Genomic DNA, 24,377 nt, shown 5'->3' on the forward strand with positions numbered 1-24,377 from the left:
CTATTTTCCAAGTGCTTTAAGTCCTTTTAGGTTATATCAAGTATGGTTAAAGAGAAATTCTTCACACAGTATTGTTCAGCTTGGTAGTTTAGCCATGCCCATTAAAGTCACTCAAAGCAGAGTGCGGATGTCATTTGCTGTTGGCAGATTCCTGGCAAAGAAGTGGCTGTTTTCTCCAAAATGCTGTCTAAACAAAACCCCAAGAGCCAAAAACAGGCAGACTCCTTTGAGAAAACAGAGATTCAAGAATTGACCTGGCATAGGGGAAGAAAATGAATTTTTTTACTCCGAAATCAGAGCTCAGTGGCAACTTGAGCATCAGAGTATTTGCAACTGATAAGGCCTCCAGGCCATGCCACCCAACAGGTCTTGTTCTGTCTCTTGCAGCCATGATCTGTCAACGCCCTGACCACCTTCTCACTCTGGTTTGCACCATTAGGTCTGCATTGTGCAGAAGAATGATACCAAGAAGATGTACGCAATGAAATACATGAACAAACAAAAGTGTGTGGAACGCAACGAAGTGAGAAATGTCTTCAAGGAGCTCCAGATCATGCAGGGTCTGGAGCATCCTTTCCTGGTTAATTTGTGGTAAGTGTTTGTAGGGGATCTTGCAATGGAGATACTCCCACCTTCACCCCAAACATTGTTCTGGAAACCCGTCCTGATTTCTAGGTGTGCATTTGCGAAATCTTTGGTAGGCTCTTCCTTGAGGACTTTGGTTCTCCTTGACTTATTTGACACTATAATGAAACAAATTGTTGTTTTACTGTCACCAATAAATACTGCTTGGTTTATTTGTCACAGTTCCCCTTGGCCTGGAGGATAGCATACTTTTCAAAACACTGTAGCTAAATAGGGGACAAAGAATGAGTTCAGATGTCTTGTCATTCAGTAGATACTCTTCCCTCATTAATTGTGGGGCAGTGACTATGGCTACTAACTGTCATCAATGGCTGGTGTGAGGTTGATCTTCAGAACTTGGACAAAAACCACTTTTTCTTTACAATGACTGGGAGTAGAAATGGTTTCCTTAGAGCATCCTTCCTGAGCAGAATCAGGACAGGCACTGCCATTCTTGCCAAATAGCTTTTAACAGAGGTAAAGCTAACTTAGATCAGTGGCTAGACTGTGATCCTAAAGCCAGGATCATAATCCAAGGCTCAGAAAATGGCTAGAATCTGGCAGTGTCTCTTACTCCCTGCTCTTTTCTTATGCGTGGAGGTCTGTATGTGGCTCTCTTACTTTTCTGTACATTTTAATGCATCCATTATGTTAAGAAACTGTTCTTAAAGCTAATTCAGTGTGGCAGTTATTTAAATATGCATACCAAGCAGTTTCTACTAGCAAAGGCAAAAAAAAAAAAAGTCTTTATTCAGAGAATACTAATGGGAGAATAATTGAAATGTCACTGTGTGTTTAAGGACATTTCTCTGGAGGAATAAAACCTGTCTCCCTCCATCTTTAATTGATACAATTCACTTGATATACAATTTGCTCAAAGACTCTACACCATAGTTGCAAAGAAGATAGTTTTGTGTGAATTGGAAATAGGTCCCTTGAGTTCATGCAGTACTCAGATGTGGTGGAGTCGAATTTTGACCCACCCTCAGTGGATTTAATCAGTAGCTTAGAGTGGCCTATTCACAACGCTGCCACGCAGAGGCACATGGACACAGCTCTTTCGTCCCCACCCTTAGCAATTTGCAGATTGCCTGTTTCTCCCCCTCTCTCTTCCCTGAGAATGATGAGGTGCTCTCAATTCACATCCTTGCTTTGTTCAAAGTCACATTTTCCTTCTTCCAAAGTCCAGCCAACTAACTTTCTCCTTTTAAGACCAGGAACTCTTCAGAAGGACATACTTAGCATTTCTCCCTTTCAGGCCCATCTCTCCTCACTGAGTAGGCAAAATGGATTTCAGTTTATTCCCAATTTTTTTTATAAGGGGTGTTAGGAGACTTGAAGCTGGGCAAAGTTTACAGATTTTGCTGTTTACTAACATGGTGTCATTCCAGGAAACACTCTGATCTCCATACATGCTGGCTTGGGGATAACATGGGGTATAGCCTTGTCTTCCCTTTTTCCCACACTGAATCTCTGCAGAACATCAGGTACCATTAATAGTGATAGAGGAGAGGGATGCCTGGGTGGCTCAGTCAGTTGAATGTTCAACTCTTCAGCTCAGGTCATGATTTCATGGTTCGTGGGATCAAGCCTCACTTTGGTCTCTGGGCTCACAACACAGAGCCTTCTGGGGATTCTCTCTCATTCTCTCTCTCTCTCTGCCCCCTCCCCAGCTCACACGCATGCGCACTCTCTCAAAATAAATAAATAAACTCAAAAAAATAGAGATAGGGGAGAGAAGAAATCCCTCCCCACCTTAATTCCACCACTTTCAGAACTGGAAACCTAGAGGGGGCTAGAAATGCGGAAGAAAATGCGGAAAGAAAAAGTTTTAATCTTTCAAATCCTGAGATGAAAATATTCAGAAAGAATATTTATTTCTTCTAATAAAGGCTTTCTGCCTTGGTAAGTACAGCATAGCCAACGTAAGTGACTTTCTCCAACTATTAAATACCTTGCAATGCTTCTGGAGGTGTGACCTGGGAGTAATCTTTATCATTTTTAAGTCAATTATGAGACAGGGTTAATGTGTGTAACTGGGTTGTTTTTATGGACAAAAGGAGACAAAGGGCTATTCCCAGCACAGAGTAGGCCCATCACAAATGGGAGTCCCCCCACCCCATCCTTGCTCCCTTAAGGTGTAGTACTGGTGACGTGCCCACCACCGCCAGGCCACTGTGGTCATCCAACATGCAAATTTCAAAGGTGCCCAGCCTCAAAACATCACAGGAAGCTGTATGTGGTCAGGGAGGGACAAGTCTCATTCTCTGTAAGAGCTTATGTTTGTTTCGTTTTCCACCTTTCTGCTGCAAATCAAAGGGGAAAAAAATATCCAAAGATTCCCCATTATGTGCAATTTAATCAAGAGTTTGTGTCCTAGGTTTAACTAGACTTATCTTTACATCCCCAAAGCTTCAGGAGCAAATTGGCTAAAGCACAGTATGATTAATAATGTAACAGCAATACTTTTTCATTCCTACGTACCCCTCGTGTACTCGATCTTACTGATAAGCTATGTAGGCCTCTCAATATTGCTTTCAGTAATCTGCTCGTAGATACTCAAAGTGCCTGTAACCTCTGGGATGTGTTCAGAAGATTCTGGTTTTCAGGCTGAGGAAAAATACAAGCTGTTTCTTTTAAGCAGGCTTTACACTAATGTTAAGAAGTTGGCTATATGTGTGTGCGTGCGTGCGTGCATGTGTGTGTGTGTGTGTGTGTGTGTGTGTGTGTGTGTGTGTGTATGTAGAGGTATAAATACATACATATGTGATAGGTGAAAACTATGCACATTGTAGTCAACTAGAAGAAAGCAAAATCACGTAGAAAAATGAAAATTCTCCAGTAGTGCTATCACCTTGAAACAACCACGTCTAACATGTTCTTGCCAATAAAATGTCTATATTTGTTTTTTTTGCTTTTGATCTTGCATTAGCCCCGTTCATTCCCTCATTCATGGGTGTATTTATCAAGCAGCACAAACAAGTTATAATTAGAGTTTGCCAGATGAAATACAGGATGCACACTTAGATTTGAAGTTCAGATAAATAACCAGTCATCTTTAGTCTATGTCCCAAATATTGCACGGTGCCTGTTTTATCTGAAAATTACTCATGTTCTGAATTTCTACTTTAAATGGGCATCTTGAATTTTTATTCACCAAATTCGGCAACCCTAATGGTAACACAGATCCATAGTGTGAGGGTGCAGTGGTGAGTACTCGTGGACAGAGCCCCTGATCGACCCCACATTCCCAGTAACTGTGAAAGGCTGATATTAATCACATGGCACATAAATATGTCAATGTGAGAAGTGCATGAAGGACTAAGTAGAAGAGGGGTGTGTGTGTGTGTGTGTGTGTGTGTGTGTGTGTGTGTGTGTGTGTGTATCTTGGGCTGGGGCAGCAGAGTTAAGGGTGAAAACACATTTTGAACTAAAATTCAACCTTCCCAGCCCCACGGACCTGACCCCGCTCAGGAACACAATCGTCAGATGTAGGCCATGTTATACAGGAAAAGGCAGCCTGGAGGGGCTGGCATCCAGGAAAAGCAAAGAAAATCTTCCTGCGAGTCCCTCCCTGAGGGCCGCTAACAAAGCCGGGCAACCCACAACCTGCGAACAAATGGGCCCCAGTGCTGCCCGACAGAGCCCTGTCCCCCAGGTGGCTTTTGTTAATTGAGATTAAGCCTGCAGCTGCACACAGTCCCTCGGGGCTCCAATCTCCCCTCAGCCTTGTCTCTTGTTCTTTGGGAACAGAAGGGACCCACGTGTGGGTTCAGGAAATTAGAAGACAAGATAGTCTGTTTTGAGCAGAAAGGACCACCTGTATCGGGAGTGTGAAAAGGGTCCTGTCAGTAGCTGGACACAGCCAGATGAACAGACACCCTGGAACCAACCTCCATTATTTATGACTGTGCACCAGTGTTTCTTCACAGAATCGTAAACTAGGAGAATTCAGGGTAGCCTACAGAGCCACAGAACCAAGAGGAGCTTCCGGGTCAATGGCATTCTCCTACTCAGAGTTTTACCTATATTATCTCATTTATTCATCCTAACAAGTTAGGCTCATAGCAATTATTAGTCCCATCTTACACCAGAGAAACTGAGGCTCAGAGAGGGTGAGTCATTTTCCCAGAGTCACACAGCCAGAAACTAGCAGAGCCAGGACTCAAACCCAGGAATTCGGCTTCGAAAACCCAGCCTTTTCTGCTACGCTATACCATGACCTATGGCCATCTTGTAGGACTCTCTTACAAAATATGAAGGAAATGGAATTTATTTTGTTGAGTGTCTTTCATATCCCACAAGAATACAAACTCCATGAGGTAGGTAGGTTTGTGTATTTCTGCTCACTGCTTCATTCCCCATCCCCTATGATAATGCCTCACACAGAGTAAGTGTTCCACAAATATCTGTGGAATGAATAAATGAGTGAATGAATGAATGAATGAAGTTTAGTGGTGGAATCAGGCTTCTGATTCTTGCTCCTGTCCCATGATGCCACTGCCAGTTCCTGCACACTTACAAAAATGTAATCAGGGCCATCTCAGGTTCTGCACAGGTCCTGAAGTCAGAGGGACTTGGGTTTGAATCCTCACTTTGCCACTTGGTAACTCTGTGAACTGACCCATTTAGAGTATGTATTTTGCTCGGTTCCTCACTCATAATTGGGAACAACAGCAATTGCCATGGCAGAAGGTACTGCTATGAAGATGTCTATAAAACACTTCACACATAATGGGTGCTTCATAAATGTGGACTCAGGGGCTCCTGGGTGGCTCATTTGGTTATGTGTCCTACTCTTGATTTGGGCTCAGGTCCTGATCTCACAGTTTAAGCCCCACTTTAAGGGGCTCACATGATCTCACACTTCAAGCCCCAGCTACACTGACAGGGCAGAGCCTGCTTGGGATTCTCTCTCTCCCTCTCTTCCTCTCTCTTCCCCTCCCCTGCTCATACTTGGGTGTGCATGCTCTATCTCAAAAATAAACAAACTTAAAAAAAAATGAGGACTTCAATCAAAAACTCTGTGAGGTCCCACCCCAAATGCAATGTTCCCTCAAGCCCTATAGCCAGAGAAGATTCTGTTTTTGTTTGTTTGTTTGTTTGTTTGTTTTTGAGAGAGAGTGCAAGCTGGGAGGGGCAGAGAGAGAGAGGGAGAGAGAGAGAGAGAGAGAGAGAGAGAGAGAGAGAGAGAGAGAATCCCAAGCAGGCTCCACACTATCAGCACGGGGCCCAATGTGGGGCCCAAACTCACGAACGGTGAGATCATGACCTGAACTGAGATCAACAGTCAGATCAGACAGACGCTCAACCGACTGAGCCACCCAGGTGCCCCAGAGAAGATATTTAAGTAGACAAGTGTACCTGAGTGTGAGCTAGCCTGGGCATTAGAAAGTCTTTGGATTTGTTCTAAAGTTTTAAAAATTTAAGTAATTTTAAAAAATATAAAATACAGGGTGCCTGGGTGGCTCAGTTGCTTGAGCATCGACTTCGGCTCAGGTCATTATCTTGTGGTTCGAGAATTCAAGCCTCATGTTGGGCTCTGCACTGACAGCTCACAACCTGGAACCTGCTTTGGATTCTGCCTCCCTCTCTGCCCCGTCCCCTGCTCACGTGGTTTCTCTCTCAAGAATAAATAAACATAGGGGCGCCTGGGTGGCTCAGTCGGTTAAGTGTCCAACTTCAGCTCAGGTCACGATCTTGCAGTCCGCGAGTTCGAGCCCCGCGTCGGGCTCTGGGCTGATGGCTCAGAGCCTGGAGCCTGCTTCCGATTCTGTGTTTCCCTCTCTCTCTGCCCCTCCCCCGTTCATGCTGTGTCTCACTCTCTGTCTCAAAAATAAATAAAAACGTTAAAAAAATTTTTTTAAAAAGAACAAATAAACATTAAAAAATTTTTAATTAAAAATATATATAATACATATTTTATATAAAATATGGGAACACAGACATTCTAAATAAAATAATAAATACCCATATTTCATTATGCAGAAATAACTGCTGTATTAGGTTCCTAATGCTGCTGGAGCAAATTACCATAAACTTAGTGACTAAAACAACATGAATTGGAGTAAATGGACTTAAAGCTATTTTCACAATATAATTAAGACATTATTTTCTTTTGCCCTGCATTGCTTGCACTGAAAGCTCACAAACAACAAAACTAATCAGAACAATGATTACCTATGGGTTGCAGAGATTAACAAGAAGGTCACATGTGGGAAACTTGGGGAGTGGTTAAAATATTCTGTTCTCGTTATTGTGGTGCTGCTTAGATCAGGGTGTAGATTTGTAAATATTCATTAAATTCTATACTTAATATCTGTGCGTTTCACTGTAAATGAATTTTAGCTATTTCAGAAGAAAATGAAAAAGCTTAAAAACCACAAACTCAGTATCTTACAATTCGAGAGGAGGTCAGAAATGCAAAATCAGTCTCATTAGGCTAGCATGAAGCTGTCTGCAGAGCTATATTCCTCCTGGAGGTCTAGAAAAGAGTGTTTTCTTCCCTTTTCCTGCTTTTTGAGGCTGCCTGAATTCATTGGTTCCAGGCACCTTCCTCCACCTTCAAAGCCAGCCACGTAGCATCTTCCGCACTCTCTCTGACGGCGACTCTCTGCCTGTCAGGTCCATCTTGAAAGGACTCCTCTGATCACATTGGGTCTACCTGGTGACAATAGTTCCCTCTTGACCAAATTCTAGCCAGGCTCTTCTGCACCATCTTCTTGACTAGGCCTCGACCTTGGTCTATAAAGACGTGAACAAAACACTTAACACCATTTCTAACAGCTCAGGACTGTATCCCTAGGATGGCATTAGCTCCCCTTAAAGTGTCTGCCTGAGAAAATGCAAAGCTGCCACAAGAATTTAGTTTGCTCCATCCAGCACCAGAAGATGGCTCCCCTGTCTCCCAGCCTCCGTGGGAGGGGAGGAGCCTAACTTTGATAAGTGCAGGTTAACAAACCCAGATGGGTTTCACATGGACCAACCCTGTTCCTGGCTCTTCGTAACTGTTACTCCACTGACTACCAGGTCCTGGCTTACCCCTTATCCAGGCCCTCATCCTCCCTTCCAAACACAGTCACTTCTGTGCACATCAGAGTTGAGTTTAGTCCACACTATTGGATTCCAATTGCAATAGTCTATCATTGGCTAAAATCAACTCTTCTTACCTTAGTGTCCAGCTTTGTTATCTTAGGAAGGGATGTGATTAAGGATCTTGAGAAAGGAGAGGTTACCCTGTATTATCTAGTGCTATCACAGGACAAAGGTGTCCTTGGGTATGGCCCGGACAAGTGTGGCTAATTGGAGAACAAGGGACAGCAGTCCCTGAAGAGGAACTTAGCAGAGAACAGTGTTAATTGTGTGGCCTGTACACAGTAATGGTTGCAGACATGGTCGTTGAATGACTGAGTGGTGGACCAAAAGGCAGGAAACTGAGTCTTTATAATGCAGACATTCACTTACTCATTTACTCATCAATATTGCAGAGGATTCGTTTATTGCAGACAACACGAGAAGCTATTAGAAAATTTCAAGTAAAAAGAAATTTTACTTGAGGGAGGACATGGAGTAGTCTACAGCCTCAGACATAAAGCTGAAGAAGCAGACGTCTCCAGAAAATGAGGGACAAAGGCAGTTCTGGGAATCTAGGCAGCAGGAACCAACAGACAGGCTCTCAAGGCTGTCTCAGCTGAGATGAATCAGCTCCAACCAATTTTCTAACCTTGTGTCCCCCACTCAAGGTTCAAAGCCCTGGGAGAGAGTCCAACTGGCCCTGCTCATAAAACATGCCTGATCCTTGGCTAAAAGAAAGAGTAAAATAAATAATGACTCCTACATTGTTGGCCTGAGCCACTGGATGAATGATTGTGTCATCCACTAAGATGGGGAGATCTGAGGAGAATCAGATTCATTGTGAAAATCAAGAAACCTCTTTTGGCTGTGTTAATTTTGAGTTGCCTCTTAGTCATCCAAGTAGAGCTGCGGAACAGGCAGCAAGTCCAAAGCTCAGAAGAGACATCCAGAGTCCAAGGAAAAGTCCAACAAAACACAAATATGGGGAAAATCGGCTTATAGATGCTAGTTAAGCCACGACTTGAAGGGAGCATATGTGGAGAGAAATTAAATAGCTAAAAGAAAAGGGCCAAGGAGTAAAGACCCAGAGAATCCTTATAGTTCTGATGGAGAAAGAAGACTCAGGCAACCAGACAGAGAAGGAACAGCCTGGAAGCTAGGGCGAGTACGGCATCCTAGAATCTAGAGACTGTTTCACAAAGGAAGGAGTGCACACTATTTTCAAGTGCCGTGGAGAGGTCAGAAATAAGGAGAAAAAGACCTTGGGAAGGAAGGAGACTGCAAACTTGGGAAGATACAGATATTGTGACTTTGATAACCGCCAAGTCCAAATGATTGGACAAAGGATCAGAGGGAGTGGCTTGGTGAGAACACAGGAAGTGAGTGATGTTATTTGAGGAGGGTGGGATGTAAAGTGGTTGTGTTGTGTTTTGAGATTCATCCACATCGTCATGGGTAGCAATAATGTATTGTGATTTCTCTATCATACTCCATTGTATGAATATCCCATAATTTACTTATCCATCTCACTACTGATAGATATTTGAGTGGTTTCCAGTTTGAGACTTTTACAAATAGTCCTGCTATTAACATTCTTGTTTGTATTTTTTGGTAAGCAAAAGTACATATATTTGGGGATGTAAACCTAAGAATTAAATCATTGGATCCTAGGATTCATGGGGGTTCTGCTGGCAAATGGTTTTCAAAAGAAGTTCCAATTTATACACACATCAGCAATATATGGTAATTCAGGTTGCTATAAAACCCTACCAATATTTGGTATTGTCAGTTGCTCTACAGTGTTCTAGTAAATGTGTACTGTCATCTGGTTGTGGTTTAGTTTGAACTTCCCTGGTGACTTGGGACTTTGGGCACATTTTTATATGATTGTTGGCCATTTGGAAGCCGCTTTTATAAAGTGCTTGAGTCTTGTACATCTCTTGGTTGCCTTTTCTTCTCAATGGCCCAGTTTTTAATATAATTTATTTGTCCAATCTATGACTTACCTTTCACTCTGTAAGGATATTATTATTTTTTTTAATTTTAATGTTTATTTATTTTTGAGACAGAGAGAGAGACAGAGCACGAGCAGGGCAGGAGCAGAGAGCAGGAGACACAGAATCCAAAGCAGACTCCAGGCTCTGATCTGTCAGCACAGAGCCTGACGCGGGGCTCTAAGTCACAGACCGCGAGATCATGACCTGAGCTGAAGTCGGACGCTCAACCAACTGAGCCACCCAGGCGCCCCAGGATATTATTTTTTTAACAGTCAAAAAGCTTGGATTTAAATGTGGTATAGATAGTTTATCCATCTTTTCCTCATCAGTTGTGCCTTCTGTGTCCTGTTTAGGAAATCTTTGCCTATACCAAGGTGACAATATTCTACCCTGTTTCGTAGTAACATTGCTGTTTTAACGTTTACATGTAGATCTGTCATCGAGGGTCAAGATTCACTTTTTCCCCATAAGGAAATCTAATTAACCCAACACCATTCACTGAAAAGTTTCTCCTTTTCTTATTGCACCGGAGTAACACATTTGTTGCTAGTCAAGCCACCAAATATGTACGGATTTCTAGACTTTGTTCTATTGATCTACTAATCAATACACTACACTAATCACTACAATACACTACACTACTACTAATCAATACACTAAGTGTGTACACTTACACATTTATCACACTACCTTAATTACTGTAGCTTTCTACAAGGAGCAGAATTCAGTAACATAATTCTTCTGGATTATCTTGACTGGAGTTGGCCCTTTGTAATTCAATGTAAATTTCATAATCAGCTTGTGAACTTGCATTTTATTTTATTTTTTTAATGTTTATTTTTGACAAAAAGAGAGAGAGAGAGAGCATAAGTGGGGGAGGGGCAGAGAGAGAGGGAGACACAGAATCCAAAGCAGGCTTCAGGCTCTGAGCTGTCACCACAGAGCCCGACACAGGGCTGGAACTCACAGACCGTGAGATCATGACCTGAGCCGAAGTCTGATACTCAACCGACTGAGCCACCCAGGCGCCCCTGTGAACTTGCATTTTAAAAGTACTGGTATTTGTAGCAGGTTACATTGAATCTAATTCAGAGAGAATTAAGGTCTTTTTAAAATATTAAACGCGCCTGGGTGGCTCAGTTGGCTAAGCGACTGACTTCAGCTCAGGTCACAATCTCACGGTTCATGGGTTCCAGCCCCGAGTCAGTCTCTGTGTTGACAGCTCAGAGCCTAGAGCCTGCTTTGGATTCTTTGTCTCCCTCTCTCTCTGCCCCTTCTCTATTCACTCTCTGTCTCTCTCTAAATACACAAATAATTAAAATTAAAATATTTAGAGTACTCTAAATAAACATTGAAAAAATTTAAAAAAAAAATTAAACCTTCCTTCATAAATTTTATATATATCTATGTATCTTCCTGTATATTTAGGTATCCCTTGATTTTTCTCCTGGGTTTCACTTTTTATTGTAGAGAGCTAACGTATCTGTCTTTAGATTTATGCCTATGCATATTTCTGATATGATTACAAATGGTAATTACTTATCAAAATTTTATTTTCTAGTAATTTGTTGCTTGTTTAGCAATATACAGTTGATTTTTTTCTTTTAACTTTATTTTTTATTTTTTAAAATTTACATCCAAATTGGCATATAGTGAAGCAATGATTTCAGGAGTAGATTCCTTAATGCCCCTTACTCACTTAGCCCATCCCCCCCCTCCCACAACCCCTCCAGCAACGCTCAGTTTGTTCTCCATATTTATGAGTCTCTTCTATTTTGTCCCCCTCCCTGTTTTTATATTAATTTTGTTTCCCTTCCCTTATGTTCATCTGTTTTGTCTCTTAAAGTCCTCATATGAGTGAAATCATATGTTTTTTGTCTTTCTCTGACAGACTAATTTCACTTAGCATAATACCCTCCAGTTCCATCCACATAGTTGCAAATGGCAAGATTTCCTTCTTTTTGATTGCCGAGTAATACTCCATCATATATATGTACCACATCTTCTTTATCCATTCATCCATCAATGGACATTTGGGCTCTTTCCATACTTTGGCTATTGTTATTGTTGATAGTGCTGCTATAAACATGGGGGTGCATGTGTCCCTTCAAAACAGCACCCCTGTATCCCTTGGATAAATGCCTAGTAGTGCAATGGCTGCGTCATAGGGTAGTTCTATTTTTAGCTTTTTGAGGAACCTCCATACTGTATCCAGAATGGCTGCACCAGCTTGCATTCCCACCAACAAGGCAAAAGACTCCGCATCCTTGCCAACATCTGTTGTTGCCTGAGTTGTTCATGTTAGCCATTCTGACAGGTGTAAGGTGGTATCTCATTGTGGTTTTGATTTGTATTTCCCTGATGATGAGTGATGTGGAGCGTTTTTTCATGTGTCGGTTGGCCATCTGGATGTCTTCTTTAGAGAAGTGTCTATTCATGTTTCTGCCCATTTCTTCATTGGATTATTTGTTTTTTGGGTGTTGAGTTTGATAAATTCTTTATAGATTTTGGATACTAACCCTTTATCTGATATGTCATTTGCAAATATCTTCTCCCATTCTGTCGGTTGCCTTTTAGTTTTGCTGATTGTTTCCTTCACTGTGCAGAAGCTTTTTATTTTGATGAGGTCCCAGTAGTTCCTTTTTGCTTTTGTTTCCCTTGCCTCCAGAGACGTGTTGAATAAGAAGTTGCTGCGGCCAAGATCAAAGAATTTTTTGCCTGCTTTCTCCTCGAGTTTTTTGATGGCTTCCTGTCATACATTGAGGTCTTTCATCCATTTTGAGTTTCTTTTTGTGTATGGTATAAGAAAGTGGTCCAGGTTCATTTTTCTGCATGTCTCTGTCCAGTTTTCCCAGCACCACTTGCTGAAGAGACTGTCTTTATTCCACTGGATATTCTTTCCTGCTTTGTCAAAGATTAGTTGGCCATACGTTTGTGGGTCCATTTCTGGGATCTCTATTCTATTACATTGATCTGAGTGTCTGTTCTTGTGCCACTACCATACTGTCCTGATGATTACAGCTTTGTAGTATAGCTTGAAGTCTGGGGTTGTGATGCCTCCTGCTTTGGTTTTCTTTTTCAAGATTGCTTTGGCTATTCGGGGTCTTTCTTGGTTCCATACAAATTTTAGGATTATTTGTTCTAGCTCTGTGAAGAATGCTGGTGTTATAGGGATTGCATTGAATATGTAGATTGCTTTGGGTATTATCGACATTTTAACAATATTTGTTCTTCCTATCCAGGAGCATGGAATCTTTTTCCATTTCTTTGTGTCTTCTTCAATTTCTTTCATATGCTTTCTACAGTTTTGAGTGTATAGATTTTTCACCTCTTTGGTTAGATTTATTCCTAGGTATTTTATGGTTTTTTGTGAAACTATAAATGGGATCGATTCCTTGACTTCTCTTTCTGTCACTTCATTGTTGGTGTATAGGAATGCAACTGATTTCTGTGCATTGATTTTATATCCTGCAACTTTGCTGAATTCATGAATCAGTTCTAACAGTTTTTTGGTGGAATCTTTAGGGTTTTCTATGTAGAGTATCATGTCATCTGTGAAGAGTGAAAGTTTGACCTCCTCCTGGCTGATTTGGATGCCTTTTATTTCTTTGTGTTGTCTGATTGCAGAGGCTAAGACTTCCAATAGTATGTTGATTAACAGTGGTGAGAGTGGACATCCCTGTCTTGTTCCTGACCTTAGGGGGAAAGCTCTCAGTTTTTCCCCATTGAGGATGATATTAGCGTTGGGTCGTTCATAATATGGCTTTTATGATCTCGAGGTATGATCCTTCTATATCTACTTTCTTGAGGGTTTTTATCAAGAAGGCGTGCTGTATTTTGTCAAACACTTTCTCTGCATCTATCGAGAGGATCATATGGTTCTTGTCCTTTCTTTTATTGATGTGATGAATCACGTGAATTGTTTTGCAGATAATGAACCAGCCCTGTATCCCAGGTATAAATCCTGCTTGGTCGTGGTGAATAATTTTTTTAATGTATTGTTGGATCCAGTTGGCTAATATCTTGTTGAGAATTTTTGCATCCATGTTCATCAGGGAAATTGGTCTATAGTTCTCCTTTTTAGTGGGGTCTCTGTCTGGTTTTGGAATCAAGGTAATGCTGGCTTCATAGAAAGAGTTTGGAAGTTTTCCTTCCATTTCTATTTTTTGGAACAGTTTCAAGAGAATAGGTATTAACTCTTCTTTAAATGTTTGGTAGAATTCCCCTGGAAAGCCATCTGGTCCTGGACTCTTGTTTTTTTGGCAGATTTTTGATTATAATTCGATTTCCTTACTGGTTTTGGTTCTGTTCAAATTTTCTATTTCTTCCTGTTTCAGTTTTGGTAGTGTATATGTTTCTAGCAATTTGTCCATTTCTTCTAGATTGCCCGTTTTATTGGCATATAATTGCTCATAATATTCTCTTATTATTGTTTTTATTTCTGTTGTGTTGGTTGTGATCTCTCCTCTTTCATTCTTGATTTTACCTATTTGGGTCCTTTCCTTTTTCTTCTTGATCAAACTGGCTAGTGGTTTATCAGTTTTGTTAATTCTTTCAAAGAACCAGCTTCTGGTTTCATTGATCTGTTCTACTGTTTTTTTTGTGTTTTTTTTGGTTTCAATACCATTAATTTCTGCTCTAATATTTATTATTTCCTGTCTTGTGCTGGTTTTGGGTTTTATTTGCTGTTCTTTTTCCAGCTCCTTAAGGTGTAAGTTTAGGTTGTGTATCTGAGATCTTCCTTCCTTCTTTAGGAAGGCCTGGATTGCTATATACTTTTCTCTTATGACCGCCTTTGCTGTGTCCCAGAGGTTTTGGGTTGTGGTTGCTATCATTTTCATTGACTTCCATATACTTTTTAATTTCCTCTTTAACTGCTTGGTTAGCCCATTCATTCTTTGGTAGGATGTTCTTCAGTATCCAAGTATTTGTTACCTTTCCAAATTTTTTCTTGTGGTTGATTTCAAGTTTCATAGCATTGTGGTCTGAAAATATGCACGGCATGATCTCAATATTTTTGTGCTTACTTAGGGTTGATTTGTGTCCCAGTATATGATCTATTCTGGAGAACGTTCCATGTGCACTGGAGAAGAATGTATATTCTGTTGCTTTAGGATGAAATGTTCTGAATATATCTGCTAAGTCCATCTGGTCCAATGTGTCATTCAAAGCCATTGTTTCCTTGTTGATTTTTTGCTTACATGATCTGTCCATTGCTGTGAGTGGGGTGTTAAGTCTACTATTATGGTATTACTATCGATGAATTTCTTTATGTTTGTGATTGATTTATATATTTGGGTGCTTCTACTTTTGGCACATAAATGTTTACAATTGTTAGGTCTTCTTGGTCTATAGACTCCTTGATTGTGATATAATGCCCTTCTGCATCTCTTGATACAGTCTTTGTTTTAAAGTCTAGATTGTCGGGGCGCCTGGGTGGCTCAGTCAGTTGAGCGTCTGACTCTTGATTTTGGCTCGGGTCATGATCTCGCGGTTTGTGGGTTCAAGCCCCATGTCGGGCTCTGTGCTGACAGCACGGGTCCTGCTTGGGATTCTCTCCCTCCATCTCTCTCTCTCTCTCTGTTCCTTGGCTTGCTTTCTCTCTCTCTTCCAATCTCAAAATAAATAAACATTTTAAAAAAAAAAGTCTAGATTGTCTGATACAAGTATGGCTACTCCGGCTTTCTTTTGTTGACCATTAGCATGATAGATGGTTCTCCATGCCCTTATTTTCAATCTGTAGGTGTCTTTAGGTCTAAAGTGGGTCTCTTGTAAACAGCACATAGATGGATCTTGTTTTCTTATCCATTCTGTTACCCTGTGTCTTTTGATTGGAGCATTGAGTCCATTGATGTTTAGAGTGAGTACTGAAAGATATGAATTTATTGCCATTATGATGCTTGTAGAGTTGGAGTTTGTGGTGGTGTTCTCTGGTCCTTTCTAATCTTTTGTTGCTTTTGGTGTCTATTTATTTATATATATATCTTTTCATCTTTTCTCCCCTCAGAGAGTCCCCCTTAAAATTTCTTGCAGGGCTGGTTTAGTGGTCACAAACTCCTTTAATTTTTGTTTGTCTTGGAAACTCTTTATCTCTCCTATTTTGAATGACAGCCTTGCTGGATAAAGAATTCTTGGCTGCATATTTTTCTGATTCAGCACACTGAATGTATCCTGCCACTCCTTTCTGGCCTGCCAAGTTTCTGTAGATAGGTCTGCTGCAAACCTGATCTGTCTTCCCTCGTAGGTTAGGGACTTTTTTCCCCTTGCTGCTTTCATGATTCTCTCCTTGCCTGAGTATTTTGTGAATTTGACTATGATATGCCTTGTTGATGGTCGGGTTTTGTTGAATCTAATGGGAGTCCTCTGTGCTTCCTGGATTTTGAGGTCTGTGTCTTTCCCCAGGTTAGGAAAGTTTTCTGCTATGATTTGCTCACATAACCCTTCTACCCCTGTTTTTTTCTCTTCCTCCTCTGGGATCCTTATGATTCTAATGTTGTTCCTTTTTAATGAGTCACTGATTTCTCTAATTCCAAAATCATGCTCTTTTGCCTTAATCTCCCTCTTTTTTTCTGCTTCCTTATTCTCTACAAGTTTGTCCTCTATATCGCTGATTCTCTGTTCTGCCTCATCCATCCTTGCCACCGCTGCATCCATCCGTGATTGCAGCTCAGTTATAGCATTTTTAATTTCATTCTGGCTATTTTTTACTTCTTTTATCTCTGCAGAAAGGGATTCTAATCTATTTTTGACTTCAGCTACTATTCTTATTATCGTGATTCTAAATTCTGGTTCAGACATCTTGCTTGCATTTGTGTTGGTTAAATCCCTGGCTGTCGTTTCTTTGTGCTCTTTCTTTTGGGGTGAATTCCATCATTTTGTCATTTTGAAGGCAGAAAAGGAATTAATGAGGTAGAAAAATTGAAATAAAAAAATTAAAATTAAAAATATTAAAATTAAAAATTAAAACACACACACACACACACACACACAAATTGAAGAGATGATGCTAGATCCTAGGTGTGTTTACGTCTGGGTGTTGAAAGTGGTTTGACAGATTAGAGAAACAAAAATAAAAGGGGGGAGGGGAAAAAAAAGGAAATCGTTTGAGAATTTGAAAAAATGAATATACTAAAGTAGACTAAAATGAGATGATGTGGGTAAAATAGAATTTGAAAAAATATACACAAAAGTAGAGAATATAGTAGAAAAAAATTAACAAAAATATTTTTAATAAAAATTAAAAAGAAGTATGAATTTTTTCATTTTATGTATTTAAGAAAAAAGAAAAGAAATGAAAAAAGAGAAAAAAGAGAAAAAAAGAAAGAAAAAAAAGAAATCATTGGAAAATTTGAAAAAGTGAATACACTGTAGTAGACTGAAATAAAATGATGAGAGTAAGATAGAATTTGAAAAAATTTACATAAAAGCAAAAAATATGTAACAAAAATTAAATACAAATATTTTTAAAAGAAATTGAAAGTAAAAATGAAGTTTTTCTCTTTCTGTATTGAAGAAAAAGAAAAGAAATGAAAGAGAAAAAAAGAAAAATAAAGAAAAAAGAAACTGTGAAAATTTGAAAAGGTGAGTATACTGAAGTAGACTAAAATAAAATGATGGAAGTAAAGTAGAATTTGAAAAAAATTCACAAAAATGTAAAAAATGTAGTAATAAAAATTAAAGAGATATTTTTAATAAAAATTGAAAATAAAAATGAGTCTTTTCTCTTTCTGTATTCAAGAAAAAGAAAAGAATTGTAAAAGAGAAAAAGGAAAAAGAGGAAAAAAAAAAGAGAAGAAGTTGAATAGATGAACCTGCTAACAGATTGAAGTAGGACTGAAATTGCTTCATTTTCCCCTAGAGGTCAGTCCATGTAGCTCTTTATAGTCCATAAATTAAGCCGGTGGTGAGGTTGTGTTCTTGAAGAGCAAAGTTGGCCCAGTTGGGCAGGGCTTGGTGTAACAGCTCTGCTGTCCCCTAGATGGCGCTGCTAGCCTACTGGGGTGGATTGTTGTGGTGCTAGTACGTGCGCATGCAAGTGAGTGGTGAAAATGGCGCCACCCAGCTACCCAGTCTGTTCTCCCGGATCAGCAATCGTGCACTGGTCCTCCATCTTCAACTCTCATCCCCTCCCCGCTTTTCCACTCTCAGTGACTAGGCCCCAGGCAGTACCTCTCTCCCAAGTTTTGTCTCAGATGTGGCTTTTCCCCCGGCCCCTTACTTCCGAAGGACTGCGGCTTTGACCGGTTCCGCCCCTCTGTGGAAGGGCCTCGCTAAGCAATGGCCGAATGAGCAATGGCCGAATGTCGGCTGCACCCAGGAACACCCGCTGGACCCTGCTGTTGCCGGTGCCCCGAGACTGCAGCTAGGTGCCAGGTCGCCCCCAAAAAGATCGTGAGACAGTGTAGCAGCAGCGTTTCAGGGATTATGGAAAGTCACAACACACATCTGACACCAGGCTTCACCCTTAATGACCTTGCCCCAGCACCAGCGAGTGTGGCTGCCTTCCGGGGTCTGCTGGGACCATGTGGCTTCAACAGTCTCTACCAAATGTCCTTCCAGCAGTGGAACCACTTTAACCCATGTGGCCAGAGAACCTCCAGACCGCGCTCTGTTCCTGAGGGTTCACGTTTCCTGCCAGAGCACTGCCACCTATCGAGCTGCGGAGTTGCAGCCTTTCCGTGCCCCTTGTTTACAGTCTTAATGGAATTTAAACCCTCTCCTTTCTTCCTTTTTAGTTTAGTCCCTGCAGCTGTTTCCAATTTTCCACTTTCTCTCCAGCTGCTTTTGGGGAGGGGTGCTTTTCCCGTATGCTCCCCCCTCCAGTCTTCATCCTCTCTCTGCCTGCAAAAGGGGTTCCCTACCTTTCGTGGCTTCTTGCTCCCCAAGTTCAGCTCTTCGTGTCGTGTACCTGCTGGATTCTGTGGTTCAGTTTGTGCAGATTGTTGTGTTAATCTTCCAATCCATTTTCTAGGTGTGTAGGATGGTTTAGTGTTGGTCTGTCTGTATTTCATGGACACGAGACACACAAAAAGCTTCCATGCTGTTCTGCCATCTTGGCTCCTCCTACAGTTGATTTTTAATATTGACTTTGTGTCCTGTGAGCTTGCTAAATTCTCTTACTAATTCTGATCATTAGGCTGTATATTCTTATGGATTTTCCATATTTACAATCATGTCATTAACTAATAATGACAGTTTAACTTCTTCCTTTCCCATTTTGATACTTTTATATTCACACTTACTGCATTTGCATTGAGAAGTGTTGGATATAGTAGACATCCTTGTCTGTTTGTCCTCATTTCATGGGGGGTTTTCAAGATTCTAAGATTTCATATGATGTTTGCTTTAGGCTCTTTGTAGATAATGTTCATCACAATAAGGAAGTTTTCTTTCAGTCCTAGTTTGTTAGAAGTTTTTATCTACTATAATTTGTCTAATGTGTTTTCTATTGAGATCATTTCTATGATGTGCTGAAGTAAATTAATTGATTTGCAAATCTGAAAATGAGCTTCTTAAAATAAACCCTACTTGTTCACGTACTATTAAAATAAATGCTCGTTGGTCATGTTCTATTATCTTTTTGTATATATCATCAGATACTATAATATAGATTTTTTAAACATTTTGTATGTTTATTTTCTTATTTGTATGTTGTTATTTATAAATATTTTATGTTTTTCATATTTATATATTATTTTTATTGATATTATTGTTAAATATATTTAAATTTTTTAATGTTAAATATACACACACACACACACACACACATTTTAGATGTGCATACACAAGTCTGGGCACAGAGCAGGGGCCCGTTGGAAGGAAAGAATGGATAATGTGGGGAAGAATGGGGAGGAATGCCAGAGTGAGCTCCTGAAGATGGTGAGCTGGCTGTGACGGGGGGCTCAGGTAATGAGCTGGCCTTAGGTAGAAGTGGGGCACTGCTTTCACTGTGTTAGGAGAGAAGGAAGAGTATGTAAGTGTACAGATTTGTAGGCTGGTAGATTTGTTGGTGGGCAGATGAAGGAGTTCTTGTGTCATTCCAGCTGTGACCCGTGAGGTCATCAATTGAGAAGGAGGACTGGGCATAGTATGGGAGACTGTGAGGAGAGAAGTTGCCGGGTGAATGAATGTCTGAAATTAATAGAGGATTGGAATAAGATTTTCTAAGTAGCCATGTGACACCTGTGGTTATAAATTTAAAGTGAATCCAGCTTTGTGTTGTTCTCCTGAGAGTGCACATAATAGATGTTAGTTTTCTGCTCTTTTCATTTCTTTTATGTCTTCAAAAGTGTATTTATTTATTTTGAGAGAAAGAACATGAGTAGAGAGAGGGCAGAGGGAAAGAGAGGATCCCACACTGACAGCACAGAGCCCAACATGGGGCTCGAACCCATGAACCAGGAGATCATGACCTGAGCCAAAATCATGAGTTGGTTGCTTAACTGACTGAGCCACCCAGTTGCCCCTTGCTGCTGTTTTAATACAGGTATATTTAATCAAGATTGGAGTTTAATTGAGGGCAGTATCCTCACTATACCAAAGTTTGATAAAGTGAAAAGTATATTTTTGGAAGTAGATTTCTTGATTTCTTGCCCAAAACAAAAAACTAGAAAGTGATGGTAAATCTGGGCTCCAAATCCCACCCCCCAAATTCTCTAAGACCTTCAGTGTTAACTTATATTTTATTAGAATATATTTTAATGGAATATTTGTTATATTTATTAGAATATTAGATTATATAATTTATATAGAATATTTTATTAGAATATTATTTATATATTCATCACGACTTCTAGCGCTCTAAAACCAATTAAAAAAATTTAAAGAGCCATTTAACCTGATAAATGGTATGGGTGATGTGGAACAAAATCACCGATCATAACTGAATATTCTCCAGTTTGAGAAAAAAAAACAACATAATGCCCCTCCCTGCTTCTCTGGTAGAGTTCCAGCCGCTGGATATCAGAATAGAGATGGATAGAAAAGCCCCATGAGATGAGGGTAGAGGCAGAAAGATCCAAACATTTCTGAAGATGCAGTTGGTCTGGTTAGACTATAAACACTAGTCAGGTGAAGGCAAGTGGGCAGTAGTAAAAATGGAGAGGCTGGGGGAGCCTGGGTGGCTTAGTCAGTTAAGCATCCAACTCTTAGTTTCAGTTCAGGTCATGATCTTGTGGTTCATGAGTTCAAGCCTCGCATTGGGCTCTTGGCTGGTGGTGCAGAGCCTGCTTGGGATTCAATCTCTCCTCCTCTCTCTGCCCTTCCCCCACTCACTCTCTCTCAAGTAAATAAACTTTAAGAAAATAAAGAGGCTAGAAGGAGGGCATGAAGGGCACAAATAAGAATTTCCATGTTGGGTGGCAGTGCCGAGAAGCCCTCCTCTTGCCCTGCAGTTATGAGACAAGGGAACCTGGTCAGTGAGGAGACATTGCTTTTCTGGCTAGACAGGCAGAGACAATAACTTGTGCCAGATGAACTTTTCATCTCTCCACTTCATCCCCTCTGGGAAACAGCCAGTCAGAATGTGTGACTCAGCACATCCTAGACCTCTCAGCACAGTTAGGACCTCTGCAGCCACTCTCTGAATCACAAGTGGCCATTTGTGATCCCATCGATGACCCAAACTCATCCCACTAGACTGTCTATGAAATCGGTTGCATGAAGCACAAAAAGTTTTAATTTGCATCATTTTTTTTTCCCTTTGGATCCCTGATAAATTCTATAGGTAAGAGTCTGATTTAATTGTTCCTCATTATCATCTGAACTTGTGTCTTGGCTTTTTCTTTTTATATAAGTAACAAATGGTGTTATTCCCCTTTGCCTGTTTACTGGCTATGTCATTCTCTGAGGTAACTGTCTCAAGAGATTCTGTAGAAAATAATAATAGCCAAAATTTCCCTAGGGAAACTTCATAAATAACATCTCCAGAGCCAGTACAAATGAGCTGACAGATCAGAAAGTAGCATTCAAAGCTCTATCCAGAGAAAGGTCAGGGCTTGAGGAACATTCACGAGTATACCAGAATATCAGGAAAATAATCTCAAGCTGTTGGGTGTGATTTTTAAAAATCATCCACCATGTTTTTCATTGTGTAAATTGTAGATTTTTGCTGATTTTTGCTCATTTTATTTGAGTCTGTCATCTATGATTCCAAGCAGACAAATACGTGTGTTACGTTGTCTGAGGCTATCCTGACACCCCACCCGCCCCCTGCCCATCAATCAAAAGTACGTCCTCTGTCAGCGTCTATCCTAGTATCCTGCACTTTTCTTTCATGGCCTCTACCACGTTTTATGACTACATATTTGTTGTGCAAATATTATTTATCTCTTATAGATCATTAGCTTTAAGGAGAGGGAAACCATGTTCCTTGGTTTCGTTCTTTACTCTCAGCACCTTGTGTAAGTAAAGATATAATAAATATTTGTAAAATGGCCGCTGACTAAACAAGTGCTCCTTCTGTACCAAGTTGTATTCCAGAGGTCGCTGATGGAAGCTGAGATGAGCAGAACACAAATTCTTCAAATGGTTCAGCCAAATAACAAATTCAGGCCAAAAAATATATTGATGGTTATAATACAATATAACACAATGAAACCATTCATACGTAGGTTTCTGGAGTGTTCTATAAAGAAATGGCAGACTGCTGCAGAAGTCCAGAGAGGGGAACACAGAGGGGTAACGTTTATGTTTGGCAAGAAGAAGTCAAGAAATTCTGAGGTAGAGGGGAGATGAACCCAAACCCAGAGTCTTTATGTCTCCTGAGATGTACATAGAAGTTTCTTGGAACTAAAAAGGAGGTTTCCATGAGTATTTATTATAGCTATTTGAAGGTAGTTCCCTCAAATTCATTCTAACTACTGCCTAAAAGATCTACATAAACTCCCAATTACCCATGTTTATAAATTTAAGATACATGAGTGTTTAACCTGGATACACTGTACACACAACATATAAAGAGTGGATGAGGTCATTTATGGATGTTTTGATGAAGATGTGGAAGGTGTGGGTTTTTCCTTGAAGAACTTTATAAGACTACTTATGAGCCAGAGAAAAATCACTTTATAAATGAATTTCAAATCTTCTTCCCCTACTGCTAGGTTTTTCTGAAGTTGCATATACCAGCATATGTGTGTAATATCTTTATTTTCCTTTTGTGGTTGTGTCGATCCTTTTTTAAATATATCCTTTTTCTGTTCACTAAGCATCTGCCCTATAATGCATATGGTAGTATAACATTGCTCTTTTCCTCACCTTGTCGCCATAATACATCTTAGAAATCTTTTCAGATCAGAATATATAGATCTGCCTCATTTTTTAAATCGTTGCGCCATCTGTAGTATGAGTTTACCGTGATTTATTCACTTGCTCCCCTACTGACAGGCATGCAAATTGTTTTTTATTTTATATGCTGTAATGAGTGTTCCTGTAAGTAAATCGTGTTATGATTTTTCAAGTGTATCCACAGTGAAAGTTCCTGGCAAAGAAAGTACAGGGTCAAAAACCATGTGGGATTTTTTTTTTTTTCATTTTGGTTTTGAAGAGATGTTTTTAAGATGTCTTCACAGGAGCTACCACCAAATTGGCCTCCATCAGAGCATAAGAGAGCATCCATTTCTCCTGTCCTTGCCCGCCATTACTCTCCTCAAACCTTGATGGAAGTGTTCTCACTCTGATACATTAATGACTAAAAGTTGTCTGTACTTATTTGGATTGTAAATTCACTTCCTCTAAATCTATAGCAGAGAGAATTTACGTTGTTGTCTCGAGTTGGTTCCAGTGTTATCCAAACCATTAATCTTTCTTGACCCCAGCCTGTCATCCATGCTGTGGCATTTCAGTTACACACACAGACACACACACACACACACACACAGCAACAACTGGGTATGGTTTCTGTCAACTACTGAAATCAGACTTGTGTACACTTTGGGCTTTCTGTGTTGTCATGGCAAATGAATGAGGTGAAATAATACTGTTTGGTTTTATTTTTTTCCCTGAATTTCACACTCGATACACTTAGGAAAATTGCTACAGGGCCACAAGAGGAGAAATAGGATGGGCCATTGCTCCAAAGACACATTTTAAAATTCTGATCCATACTTAATGACTGGGACAGTGTACCCTAACCTCCTCTTGACCCATTCCTGATGGAGCTCTTCTCACAAAAGCTAATGCTCTTCCTAAACTGTGAAAAGCCCGCTGTGAGTACTCCCTTCAGAGTCTAAAAAAACACAGATTAGGGTGCCTGGGTGGCTCGGTCGGTTAAGCATCCGATTTCGGCTCAGGTCATGATCTCATGGTCCGTGAGTTCGAGCCCCGCGTCGGGCTCTGTGCTGACAGCTCAGAGCCTAGAGCCTGTTTTGGATTCTGTGTCCCTCTCTCTCTCTGCCCCTCCCCTGTTCATGCTCTGTCTCTCTCTGTCTCAGAAATAAATAAACGTTTAAAAAACACACACACACAGATTAATTGTTCTATCATTTGGATGCACAGGACACATTGGTTCTTAAAAACTCTTCTATGGAGATGCCTGGCCAATGATCACAAACGTCCCACCAGTGGAATGAGACTACCTAAGAGGCATACAAATGAATTCTGGAAGTTGACTCGAAGGGCATTTACATTTTTTTTAACGTTTATTTATTATTAAGAGACAGAGAGAGACTGACCGTGAGCAGGGGA

General features: G+C 40.3%; 1 protein-coding gene across 2 annotated transcripts in view; it reads left to right on the forward strand.

Annotated features, from left to right (window-relative positions):
- Positions 1 to 24,377, forward strand: part of STK32A (serine/threonine kinase 32A) — a 133,824-nt gene that overhangs the window by 34,269 nt on the left and 75,178 nt on the right. For both annotated transcript variants that reach the window (XM_042986632.1, XM_042986640.1), the window contains exon 4: positions 440 to 591. In XM_042986632.1, the coding sequence (XP_042842566.1) occupies positions 440 to 591 (152 nt within the window). The remainder of the gene's footprint in view (positions 1 to 439; positions 592 to 24,377) is intronic.

This window comes from Panthera tigris, chromosome A1 (genome assembly GCF_018350195.1).
Source record: "Panthera tigris isolate Pti1 chromosome A1, P.tigris_Pti1_mat1.1, whole genome shotgun sequence".
In the NCBI taxonomy this organism is placed as follows: domain Eukaryota; kingdom Metazoa; phylum Chordata; class Mammalia; order Carnivora; family Felidae; genus Panthera; species Panthera tigris.